The 13,991-nt window shown below is 39.3% G+C and overlaps 1 protein-coding gene across 1 annotated transcript in view; it reads left to right on the top strand.

The window, feature by feature from the left end:
• trappc9 (trafficking protein particle complex subunit 9) overlaps positions 1-13,991 on the top strand; it is a 204,273-nt gene that overhangs the window by 50,457 nt on the left and 139,825 nt on the right. Inside the window, 2 exon segments of the mRNA XM_020614930.1 lie at positions 881-1,044; positions 13,477-13,629. Of these exon segments, the coding sequence (XP_020470586.1) occupies positions 881-1,044; positions 13,477-13,629 (317 nt within the window).

Below are 13,991 nucleotides of genomic sequence, written 5' to 3'. Positions count from 1 at the left end.
GTTGGCACACGGGGTCTGTGAAAGGGGCAGGTGAATGTTGACGTCCAGAAACAAGGCTAGGTTAGTATTAGTTAGGGAATAAGGTGAAAAGGCTGAGGACATGCAGGGCAAGGCTTGAAAACAGAGACGAGCAGCAGCAGGTGTGCAGGGGAGTAGCAAGCAGCAGTGGCAAGAAGACAGACAAAGGGAAGGTGGGGCAGGGTGCAACAGTAAAACTGGACAGCGTGGTGAGTATATGGAAGTAAGAAAACTGAAATAAAAGCGCAGGAAGCGCAGAGAATCATGACATGCAGAGTGGGTCCTTCGTCAGTACTGTGCACGATCCACCTATCAGTTCTAATTACACATGAAAAAGGCCTGTGAGCTGTGGTAAGTTTTCATTTTGTCCTAGGCATAATTTGGCATTTTAAGTGGTATAAGCAGTAGCAAGATGGATTTGCTTACACTTGAACTAAAATCCAAATGAGGTTTGATGGAAAACCTCACAAATCACTGAAAGCAGTGGTAGAATTTCAGTAGGACAGTTGGAGAATAACAATCAACAAATGCCATTCCAGCTAATAAGATTCTAAGAGGCATTCATCAAAAAGTGATGGGGAGCATTTTAAGCTGCGAGACAGATGTGGGAAATTGGTTTCACACATCTGTGGTTGATTAATGCCTAAAGAATTGCTTTTCAAATTATGATAGAAGTATAATGGAACTCTTTGTATCATATCAAACCACATCTGACTTGCTTACACCATCACAACCTTGATATCACTTGATTTATTGCCTTACCATATGTTATCTCCAACCCGAATTAAGGCAATAATAGCAAGAAGCAAAATCTATTTTCATTAGCACTGATTTGATCTTTCTGCTCTACATATTTGTGCAGGTCAGCCCACACACTTCAGCCAATATCCAAAGAAGAACTTTCGAGTACTGTGTCAGTCCAGCTCTTCAATGGAGAGACCCAGCAGGTGACCATCACCTTGGAGAACATTGGATCTGAGGACATAGAGACTCTGGAACTCACCTCAAAGACTGTCAGCACCAAAGGTTAGCACCACTATCAAGATCACTAAAGCCATAGGTCTCAGTTCTAGTTTTTATTTTATTTATTTTTGTGAATAGTCTCATCCCAGATGTTAAAGAAAGAGGAAGTTGTTTCAGTACAGTACAGAAGAAAGAACTAACAATATGTTGATTAACAGCCTACCCTTAACAAACAACAATGTGTTGAAATGATCTCTGGGCAGTGTGTTTTAGTTGGGACAGCTTTTGATGTCACCCACAGAAATTATGCTTCAGCCTCTTGCAGTCCCTGTATCTGCAATGCCACAGAGGTCACTACCCTGTTGTCTTTGGTTCTACAGCTTTCATGCGGCCATGGCTTTTCACTCTGTGTTCCATCTCTTTGTACAACACCTGCTCAGGTCCTCAGATCTCTGCAATCTGCCTCTGTGTCGCTGCCTCGTGCTTCTTGTCTCTCTTTGTGTGAAAATGGAAGCTTCATTTATGGATACAGTACACACAATATTAAGGTGTTTTTTCCTGTTGATGGCACAAGTATCACAATTACAGCAGATACTAATTTCCTTGCAGGTAGATGACATCAGCATTTGTGGATCCACAAGTATAAACTGTTGCTGCTGTAGCTTTTTCTGTGGGAGAGGTTAGAGTACTGTAAAAGAGAAAGTCTGAAACTGCTGATGCTGCAGCCCTGTAATGAATGACGATAGCTGGGTGTCCAGCATAATATGTATCTTGGTCACAATTCTTCAAAAATGCCCAGTTAGTGACGGTCTACCTCTCAGAGCCCCACTGCCTCTCACATACCCTGCTCCCTGCTGGCCAGACTCCAAGGTGCAGTGCATTGTAGTGTCTCTAGTTAACAAGAGTTCTCTTTGAAATGGAACTGTTCTTGCGGTTGCTGGAAATGATTTGGGCTGCAAATATACATTAGCTCACTGTACCTTCAAACTTTAATGAACAAGCAAATAGAACTGACTAGAAAAGCACCATTCGTAGACACAGTTCTCAAGACAGTGTGCCAAAGGTTGGGTAAGCATTACTATGGAACCTCAGAAGTTATGCTAAATGATGTTTTGACCTACTGGGCCTGGCAGTAGGTATCGGCCATGCCCTCATAAATCTTTTGGCCCACGTGAGAGGTGACATTTCCTGTCTGTAGTCGACGGTAGCTTTAAACTGACCTAGAGTAACATACTTTAAAGCTGCTTTGAACTCCTACCCTCACTCAAGTGTAAATACTCGGTGGTGTAACCCAGCCTTATGTCTACATCATATCTGTTTAGACTAAGCACCACGGATGGCCCCACTGGCTTGATAGGCAATTTGTTCTGAATGCCATGGTCTGCTCACTAGTCTATTATCCTGACTTATCTAGCTACCAGTACTACAAGTAGTTAGCAGTTATCAGATAAAGATCATCTTCTGACTTAATGGACCATTCAAACCTTCTGGAATCCTATCCTCACCCAGCAGATAATTGGCAGCGTGGCCCGGCCTTGTATCTACTTGGGTAGGCTACAGTGCCTGGGCCAAATGGGATATTAGGCAATTTCATCAGAGATCTAGGCCTGCACTGTTCTCTAACCACCAGTACAAGTCTATTAATATCACCAATAGCCGCTAGTGGGAGTGTCAGATTAACGTTTGTAATGTTGGAGATCATTGCAGTGCGATTGTTTGCATTATATCGCCACAGTGCCAACATCAAAACAGAAGATTTCCCCAGCATGTAGCAAATAGTTTTTAAATAAAAATGGTTAGTTCCCCTCTTCCCTGCCCAGTCACACCAGCATATTCACCACACACAAATCAAATGTCTGCAGATTCTCAGTCATCCAGGTCATAGTAAGCTGAAAAAAATCAACTGGACTAAGTTTCTAGGTCGAAACTTTCATTTTTTCAGCACACAAATCAAATATTGTTCATAAAGAATAATAGTTAATGCCATTTTCCCACCTCCCTTGTCTGTACAGTCAAAAGCAGTCTTCTCACATGTGCATTAGAGACAGCTTTCCAGAATAGGCTGTGGTCATTTTGTTTTTCTTAATCACAATGCCCTCAATTTAATATATTGGATACACATCAGGCTAGTCATATTTTTGAAGGCAGAAACTTACTCATAACAGGTCACACACCTGTGAATTTTTTAAGTCATTCATTCGTTACAGAGAGAGGTAATAATATTACAAATGACATGCGTTTCATATTGTGAAGAAATGCTCTTATCCACTTAACCTAATGAGTAACAAACAAGGGTGAGCTGTGCTGCTCCAGTCTATTTCTACAGATTCCTCTGGTAACTTTTTCATGGTCACTTGAGGCTTCAACACATTTTTTTTTTTTTTTTTTAACTTCAAATAGCTGGAAAGCTTAGATGCTTCGAGGCTTCACCTTCATCTTTCCACCACTAATACTAACCTAGCCAACACACTGCCTGAGCCACCTATTAAACCAAACCATGAACAGCATGTTTAAGCTAAGCATGCTAAGCTAGCTGGCATCTGCACATATATTTAAGCTTTATCCTCTCATTTTCCTCTGCTGCATACTTTGGTGGGCCTGTCAGCTACACAAAATACACAACACGCTGTTCCTCTGACCACAATACAACATCTGCTGTTAGGTTAGTGGTAGCTACTCTACTAAGAGTTGTTTTCCTGCTCTTATTTGCCGGTCTCTCCCTGCCTTCAGCTGCCCTGCATCATGCCTGTGTAAAGTTTACAGCTTGCTTCTTGACCTGTTCGCCCTCACAAACAAACTAAATCTCATTTGTTTCCTTTTTTGCATCTGGTGAATTCACCTCTAAGCACATACTCTCAGTGGCTGTCAGCACTTGGTTGTGTCTCCAGGTGTATCACTCTTGACTTGTTTTACACCCTGATAGAATGATAGAATATGCCGAAATGAAGCTATACCTGAATATGAAGGGCATGTTGGTCCTTTTACTAAGAATTAGCTCATAGCATCAATCCAGTCCTACCTGCTTTTATGGTTTCACTCAATTTTGACAAATCACTGTAAACTGAAAGGAGAGAACTCTAATCCTTTACTTGGTATATAGAGCACTGAAAATATTCAGTGCTCTCTGATGAACAGTCTATGTAATAATGACACTGATTCTAAATTACCTCTAGCAAACTGTATCTTTGGCATTTTGTACTGCAATTCATATCTCTTGTTGTTGGGGAAACACAAAGCCTAACCTAACACAGGGTGTTTCTAAATTGCATCTCTCTTTTTGGAACGCCAGAGAAGAATGTGCGGGATTGTCACAGGCCTTCGGGTCACTCCATGCTTCAATTACAGAACAAAATGAAAGACGATTTGGCTGGCAGAACACTGCGTGATTGCATTTCAGAAATGTGGATTCTTCAACCAATATTAAAGTTCAGTAGCTGTAAACCTAGACTTTCATCCATGCTCCAGCTCGGTCCACATGTACAGGCACCAGGTCTTTGAAAGTGCATTTATATTAAAACTGCTGCAGCTGTGCTTATTTACATCATTAGTAAATAAACCGCTAAATTGAAAAATTGCAATGACACAATGTTTTGTGCACCTGATGGTAATTTGTGACAAGGATAGTAAACATCTTCTTTGTTGTCTTATCGTAATGAACAGCAAGGCTTGTTGAGATTCCACTGGCCACTTGATTCAGAGTCTTGGGTCTCAAATGAAATGTTGTTCTACAGTATATTCAAAAGAGTCAAGATATATGCCTGACTATAAAACGATAGCTATCTGTTGGACACAGTTATCATTACATCCATACGCAGAGATTTTATTTAGCTGTCCCCACTGTATCCTTTGGACCCTTGTTCTTTGTGTAAGGCAATCCTGTCGATGACGAGGGAGTTACAGCACTCTTTGTTATCACAAAATATGTCAGTTTGGACCATACTGAGGAAATAGTACCGTATACCCTCTGATTCAGCCTTGGGAATGCAGCAGAATTATGATAAACCTAAGAAAAACCTTTGCAAAGCACTATTCATATCTATCCTCTCAATATTTGATCACACAGTGACGAGCAGAGGAGGAGCAGGGAGTCAGTGTATTATGGAGTTGATATAACATTTTGAAATGGCCCCAGACCCCTAGCCAGGATCTGTTTTTACTGTATAGGCCACACTGACAAATCTTCTGACCAAACAAGGGTTACCACTTATATTGTTGATGTTATGTTACCAGGCAGCCTCTATCAGTCGTGCAGTTCTCAGTTGTATGTTTTTCTATGCATTTCTCTCTCAAGCAGGCCAAGGATTCTGTCGAGAGAGAGGAAAATGCTTTGGTGACAAGCCCTGAGCTAGACTTTATGGCTCAGAGACAGTGTGCTTAGAGAATGAGTGCATTTTTTTGTTGTTTAGGAACTTCTGTACTGAAGCCCAGTCCAGCCCATGTCTAAGGTGGATGAGAGTTAGCCTGTCAATGGTAAATAGTACAAGACTTTATTTAAAATTGTCTGGGGTTTTGTAGACACCCATCTAGCAACTGACTGTCTACCTCACTGCTTCTCACAGTCCTTTCTCCCTGCTGGCTGGACCCCAAGGTACAACATAGTCTTTCTGGTTAACAAGAGTTCTCTTTGAAATGAAACTGTTGTTGTGGTTGTTGAAAATGATTTCAGCTACAAATATAGTTTTGCCTCCAAGGGAATGTTATTTTCAGAGCTGGATGAACAAGCAAAAAGAACTGACTTCTCTAGACCTGGATTAGAAAAACACCATCTGTAGTTCCATTCAGAGTAACTTGAAACATTTACTTAAAATAATGTAGTGGACTTGACTTCAACTGAATCTGTATGCTTTATTTAATGAATACAAATGCAGCCACCATAGAGCCATTTAAATTAACTACTTTACTTTACTAAATTTTTAAAGCAAAGTATTAAGTACTTATTTACTGTATCAACTCAGTGTCATTGTGATTTAATAAATGTCGATCAGATACTGTATTATCACAGTGCACAAGGACTAGGTTAAAATTCAACAACCAACTGCTTAAAATTCAGAAATTAGAAATGAGCTGACGTTTAAAAAAATAAACATATGAAAGTTCACCCCTGGTCAGTATCATTAAATGCTAAGCCTTGCATGAACCTGTGAATAGATGGACATACTGTATGTTCTGCCATTTGTCAATAATGATTTTCAGCTGCTCTTTGCTGGAGAGCTTTTGTTGCTTCACCTTCATATTTAAAATACTGCAACGATGTTCTTCTGGATTGAACTCAAGGTTGCACTAGAGTATGTAGTGACTGTTGGCAGTCCTGACCAGGTCCAAACATGCTGCACCCCTGGTGACCCTATTCAGGAATAAGCAGTACAGATAATAGATGGATGAATGTGTCAAGCATAACTGCTGCCATGATTCCCTCCTTTTCGACACTACCATTTCCTTGGGTGTACTTTTTCAGCAGGCCTTCTTACAGTACAAAGAAAAAACCCATGTAAGCAATTAAAATACACCACATGAGCTGGTAGAGCCTTTCACTTTTAATGTCTGGTCAGCTTCTGTTTGAAGTCTCACTCCTCCTGCTGGAATCTAGTACTGTATGACTGTTAATTTCACTTTTTTCCACAGTTAGATTCTACTTCTAGCAGGTGGTGCAGATGGGGTGGCAAATCTTCAAGCCTACATACCGGTACTTTATTTATTGTTAACTGAGCTAGTAAACAATTATTCATGAAATGCTCATTTTCTAGTTTTTATGCATAGTTATTGCCCTTAATCAGGGGTTTGCACCTCATTGTGGCCCAGGGACCACCATTCTGACCAAGAAGTAATTCGAGGGCCGCTGTTGTGGGGTGGGTAGGCCGAACAGGCACCATTTTGATCCTGAAAGTCATCTCATCTTTTCTAAATTGTACATATTTGTATAAATTAGATTAATCGCAATCAATAAGTAATACATGGAGTCCATGGGGTAAATAACCTACACTTCTGTTACCTGCAATCCCTTCATGGACTGCAAGGGGATGACGGACCACTGGTTGAAATCCCCTGTTCTTAAGGATGCTAAGTAATGTCGTGAGGTTCCATTTTAATTTATTGTTTTAATAAACAGTACAACATATAGAGATTTTCGACTGTGTGCAGTCTGAGATTAAATTGAATGTGTTCTGTCTGCTACAGTACACACATCTGCTGTTATCCACATGTCCTGAGTTCTCATTTGAGAAAAAACTCAGAAACCAGAAGGGAGGAGGCTAGATAGCTAATTAGATCCTCAGCTGCAGCACAACATGAAAACTGACCTGCAAACTGACCTTTTGCTTTTTCCTCTGCTGGAACTCAGCCTGCCAGCTGTTATCAGTCAACAGACACGGACACACCCAGCAACAAAGTCATGTTTTTCTGATATTTCTGGACTGCTTTTCCTTCTTTTGTGATTAAATAAAAAACCTGCTAATATACTGTATTTGACAAACAGCAGACATAATTTCACACTGTCAGAAGGGATGGCTAAATGTGTTGTTAGTTAAAGCTACAATATGCATGTTCTGGGAGTCTCCCTGCACCAGTACACTCCACCAAGCCCATCCCCTAAGTGCTTGGTATTTTTGCTGTCTCGGCTAATGCAGGAATTCAGAGCTTGTTAGTCTGAGAGTCAGCCGTAGTGACATCTTCCAGCAGCTAATACTACCTTGGAGCCTTGAGAGGAATAGTAGACCTGAAGAGCATTTACATATTGATTGACAGATGTCAGCTCCCATCCATGACTTCGCCCTTCTCTGATTAGGAGGGCGAGGTGTGCTCAACCTCTGCACTGCTGTTCAATGAGCAGTGTTTATAGCAGAGCCTCTGCCTGGTTTATGCTGACCGCATTGATCACTGTGGAACTGGTAATACATGACCTGCTTTTGAAATAACCAGTATTTGCAGGCATTTGTTCCCAGTTTTTTCTGGAGGCAGATAATTAGCATACAAACTGGAGTGTATCCCTTTGTGCACTACAGCTGTACTGCAGCATGAATGTTTGTCTCTGTGTTGTTTGTTGTCTGTGTTCTAAGTTTTTATCACATAGAACATGACCTCTTCAGTCTGACAGCCACTGTCACCTGATGGAGTCAGAAAATGACACTTGAAAGACACCATGCTTTGTAACCTGCTAATCGCATTGCAGTGCAATAGATCATCCACTTATTTTCTTTATGTAACATCTTTTGTGTTACTCTAACTATTGAAACCAAGTGCAGTTTATTGTGAGTCTTATTTAATGAATGTGTTTATAATGTCTTCAGTCTAATTTCTGCTGGTGTTTTACCACTTTATTCCATTAACAATGGAACAAGTAATAGAAATATTTATTGTAATATTTAAAAATATCTGTTTTCTGATTAATTGTGAATTAATAGCGAGTCTTGAAGTCCCAAGACTATTTTTTGCATTTGCACCTTTTCTCAGTAAACATGTGCAACTCTGCTTAATGTTACATTTAAACTGAGATTACTTGTTATAAGTCGCTCAGTTCAGGCTGCATGGGGTGTTAAATGTCTTCTTTGTGGAAAATGTGCAGTTATAACATGCACAAAAATGTTATTTCAAGATATAAATTTACATAAATGATGCTGATTATATTCACTTTGAGTCACAACTGTTCATAAAGGTGCTGCTGTTTACAGACTGCCATGACTCAGGATGATTAGACTCTATCTCATAGCGGACCTAAGACAACAGTTTTGCAAATGTACAATGCCTAAAAATATAGATGTCATGTTTTAGCAGTTTTGCATTTGCAAAGGAAAATAAATCTTTACTCCTTAACATTATAACCAGGAAACATGTTTATGCAATTTAGCCTATAATGTGAATTTTAAAGGTACATTCACTAAGATTTTGCATGTTGCCTGATAAGTCCAATGAAAGTGGAACAGGGTGTGGTGACTCTCAGCTATACTGGTTCCCTCCACGCCACTCTGCAGCTTATAGCCCTTCTGTTATTCCGGCATTTGATACTTGTTTTATTAGTCGGTATGGATAGTGATTCTGCCCACCACATAGCAAAGGTTATAAGAAGCGTTTTTCAAACACCAACCGTCATTTCCAACAGCCAAATCAAATCAAATTTATTTATATAGCACTTTAAAAACAACATCCAGTTGACCAAAGTACTTTACATGGCAGAATAAAATTACAATAAATAACTAAAATAGAATAAATAAGATCAGTGCAAAAAGATAAAATAGCACAATAACGCAGACACACAGATGACATACATTCAGTAAATTAATTGTATTAAAAGCCAAGGCAAATAAATAAGTTTTTAGCAATGATTTAAAAGTAGTCAGGTCAGTAGCTGATCTAACATTAAAAGGTAGACTATTCCACAATTTAGGGGCTGCAACAATAAAAGCACAGTCACCCCAGCTTTTAAATCTGGCCCTAGGAACCTTTAAAAGAAATTGGCTTGAAGATCTGAGGGACCTTGTAGGTTTGTACCAATGCACTAATTTGGTGAGGTAAGATGATGCCAAACCATTAAGAGCCTTAAAAACAAAAATCAATAACTTCAAATCATTTCTAAAATGTACTGGAAGCCAGTGGAGAGAAGCCAGTACCGGGGTTATATGCTCAAAGACAAGACAAGCGGCAGCATTTTGCACCATTTGGAGACGAGTGAGGGAGGACTGGTTAACACCATAGTATAAAGCATCGCAACAATCAAGTCTAAAAGTGATAAAAGCATGGATTGCAATCTCAAAATCATTAAAAGAAAGGAATGACTTGACCTTGCTTAGCCAGCCATGAAGGAGCTCCTATCTGCTAGAAGTCCAAAACAGTGACTGAAGAGGTCATGTTCTTTTGCCCAGAGAGGGGTCAAAGGAGGAACACAACCCAGGGTTAACATAGATTTCCTTTTTGTGAACTTTAAAAGCAGCCAAAGGGGTCAAATCTGTTTCAGATGTGGTGTTCTTCCTTCTGGATGCGTTAAGAATGTGTTAGAATCTAATGTTAACATATTTGTTTCATAACATTAGCGACTTAGCATAATCATGATTTTAACCTTGTGTTGAATTGATTATTGATGATTATCATGTGGAAGTAATTCAAACTTTATGTAATGTTAGCTTTAAATAATTATAATCAAGTATAGCTCACTTGTTGAATGTATAAAAAAATGTACAGTAAGCTGCCAAGATTCTGAGAAGCAACTCATGCAACACTGGTATTTATCTGATGTAAATTAGTTCTCATGAGTTTAATCAGATTTAATTGAATTGATTAGTATCAATACCTACATTTAAAATTAAAGTGAAAAGAAAAGAAAATGTTTAAAATCTGGATGTAAAGCTGGCTACTATTTTATGACCTGTGGGCACAAGTTTCTTCAAAGCATCGAATGTGGAACCTTGAGTTTAAAAAAAAAAAAAATGTTTTCAGCATGGGTGGAAACGCGGTCTGTTTTTGTTAACATATTGTTTTATGTCTGATGCCCGGTGAGTTAGGTAGTGGCAATATCCCTTAATGCATGAGCGATAGAAGCTGTAGCATCACGCTGACAGGCCATACTGAACCATCTTTGATTTTCATATGACCTCATCCCCACCTGCCTTTGCCTCCTTATAGGCAGAGGCCACTAAAGCACCATCAGGTTTAATGGCCAGTCTAAAGTCACTTAAATAAACAGACCACAGTTGAGAGGACCTCTCTGAAGCCCTTTTCATTCTCTGTGGAAACTAAATGAATAAAAATGAGTCACGATAGCGAAACATCTGTGGCAAAACAAACTCTTTCTGCCATAGAACAGTCACAGCCATCTTGAAATATGAGATAAGAGCTCAGTTTTTCAAAAATACACAAAATATAAAAAGCTTTATGGTTGACAAAAACAAACCCTTACTACAATAATCAGTTGTATTTCATCTAAATAAGAGTAAATACAAAAGGATTTTCCATACAACAGAAAATAAGCTGCCATCTGACTTATGGTTCATTGCTGCTTCCTTATTGCTCTTCTGTAGATATAAGCATCGGTTTGGTTCAGTTGTCCTCTAAGACCCTTCATATGAAAATTATCTTAATCCCATAGAAAAGGAATAGAAGGGATTAATATTCCTGCAGTGATTTGTTTTATTGCTGCTGTTTGTCATGAGCAAAGCTGAGTGACAGCTGCCTGTGCAGTCCTACTTTGACTGTATCGGTTTCCGTATGCTGCTTATTTTGTAGTTCTTTGGCTCACATATAGTAAAGTATAGTATAGTAAAGTATTTGCGTGTTTGTATCAGAAAATCTATTATCTTTTTGTGCATTAGAGCTAACATGTTCATAGGGGGGAGTCGACAGTGGTGCGGTGGGTAGAGCAGTCGTCTCCCAGGTTGAAGGTTCGAATCTCGGTGCCTGCAGTCCACATGCTAAAGTGTAACAGTGTGGTCTCCTGAGGTGAATCTGATGCATTTCTTTTTATTTGATTTTCTATTAGCCTTTGTGTTTTTTTTTTATCTTTGTAAACTTGGTTTTACAGAGGAGCTCTGTAAACACATTTTGTTATTCTTGTGATAGAAGTAAAAATGGTTCTAATCATTGCCATCTTTCATTAAATTTGTATGTCTTGCTGTATTTTATATAGTGACACTGCTTGTTCTCTCTGAAGCTCCAAGTTGAGCTATGTAAAAGTGCAATAGTTTTTTCTGATATAGTACTGTAAGTAGAGGTGGTTCATCTTTCTGACAGAGCCCCTCTGTTATAATAGGGTGCAGGAAAGTACACTGATTGGATATTGGTACAGAAAATTAGGAAAGTGTCAGACATAGCGTGGCAAAAATCTCAAGATCCAGTTATGTTTTTCAAAAGAATATAGAGAGAAGTGTTTCTACCATCCTTTATATAAAAAGAGTGAACTGAAAAGAAACTCCTGATAGCAGAACCGAATACAATTCAGCAGCAGCATATCCTATCTTCCATAATGATCATACAGTTTCAGCAAAAGTTCTACATTATTACCTTCATGAAGGGAGGATATATTGCAGGTAACTAATAACACTGCCATCTGAGGGAATGTTCCATAGCTTTCTTTGGATATTTCTATTTTTTTGGGAATATATTTTGTGCAACTGAGCGTATAGAGGTGTATAGAAGACAGATGTTTGTCTTCAGTGTTGTCATTTGTGCTAGTTCATGCCTAATGTTGACACTGTTGATTGGTTCACTTCTCTACACCTTGAGCAATTTGTTCACTAATTACTTTTTGACATGATGTTAAATGGGAAGTGTTATTGTAGTTTGTGGTCATAAGCAGTTACACACTATTTCATTTTTTTTTATATTATCCTCAATAAGCAGTTACACACTATTTCATTTTTCTGATATTATCCTCCGTGGTGCCTGTATTACACACCTTACAGGTCCACTGCAGTGCCCCTGCGCTTCATTTTCTAGCAGGTGGATGGCTGAGGGAGGAAGAAGAGTGGGGCAGTCTCAAGTGCAAAATAGGAAAAGCTAGCCTAAGTGTTCTGGACAGTCTTTGAACAAGAGTTTGTTTCATATCCGCTCTTGAGCACCACTGGCATAATCTCCATATTGCATTTTCAAGAATAGGAATGTCCCTGATTAGTACTTTAAATAAGGTATGACAGATGTCTTGAAATTCATTGTGGCTGCCGTTTCTTGTGACTCATGGTTTAGTCTGATGAAGACTGTAATGTCATCCACAATCTTGGCTGTCTACCTGTTGAATTAGGAGTCTGCTGTTGCATATTAAAGTGAATGATTTTTCTTTTCTTCCCACTCCCATTTCCTTTAAATAATTTCCTCATTGCTTCATTCTCTGTCCCCCTCCTCCCTTTTTCTCTTTTAATTCACTACATGGAGCTCTGAGTTAATGAATGTTTAAAGTGGAACATTATTCACAAAGTCTTTATTTAATGCTACCCACATCCTCTTGGAGGATTTTAAAGTCTTTATGAATCAAGCAAAGGTGTGTAAGCTGGTGTTTTTACAGTGAGTTTGCGTTTCCCCTTCTGTTGTGCGTCTGTTAAAATCAGCATGCAATCCCTAAGAGCAGGAGCGGCTCACCTGCGTAGACAGAACACGTGCTTTATGCAGGTGATGTCATTCATTTGATGCTCCTGGCTGAAGTGGATGCAGCTGACGCATTTGTCTCAGGTAAACAGGTTTGGAGGCATAAATTAGAGCATCAGGTCGGGTAACAGGCACCAAAAGGACTTGATGATACAGGACGCCAATCAGTAGCTTTGTTACACCAGGAAGCAAATTGCGAAAGAAATGTCATAGTAGTACTGATCTTCTTTGTCATAGGAAACCTGCAGTGGGTAAAATGAGCCAGTTTCTCTTCCCACTGAGGTTGTCACTGTGTTTCTCTTGTCCATAATTATCTGGAGATATTAAAATGTTCATTTGGACAGTCTTGATGTCTTTCATCCCAGCAGGTATGTTATTATTTATTTCATTGGTTTGTGTTTAAAATTTGCCTCTGTCTCTCTTTTGTTTGTTCAGACAAAGTGTTTGGAGAGTTTCTGAGCTGGGAGCTAGAGGACGCTCTGTCTCATCTGCCTCTAAAGCCTGGCCAGTCTGTGACACTGGCTGTCAACATCAAGGTGAAGCTGGACTTCTCTGGTCAGGAGAACCTGCTACAGGACCTCAATGATGGTGAGTGGACACAGAAATTCACATTTTAAACTTGATGAAACTCAGTGCCTGTAGCATCTGTCAGTGTTGGTATGCACAAACAGAGAGAATAAGATGGGAGGTGGTGTGGCCTTGTACATAGATAAAAACCTTTGTTATAAGAAAGTGGAGAAAATGTCAAGGGTGGTGGATAATTTGCTGGAGTGTGTGACTAGGAGGGTGACGAATGAGCATGCTGTAAGGAGGCTAAAAGAGGATTTTATGGGGCAAAACTGGGAATCAGTTTACAGAGAGGAAGACTTAGATAAAGCATATGAGCAATTTTTAAATATATGTAAGAAAGTATATGACAGGAACTGTATAAAAACAAAATGAATTACAAA

Source organism: Monopterus albus, unplaced genomic scaffold, assembly GCF_001952655.1.
Source record: "Monopterus albus unplaced genomic scaffold, M_albus_1.0 scaffold154.1, whole genome shotgun sequence".
NCBI lineage: Eukaryota > Metazoa > Chordata > Actinopteri > Synbranchiformes > Synbranchidae > Monopterus > Monopterus albus.
Note: the sequence above shows the minus strand (reverse complement) of the source record. Positions and strands in the feature narration are given on the sequence as shown.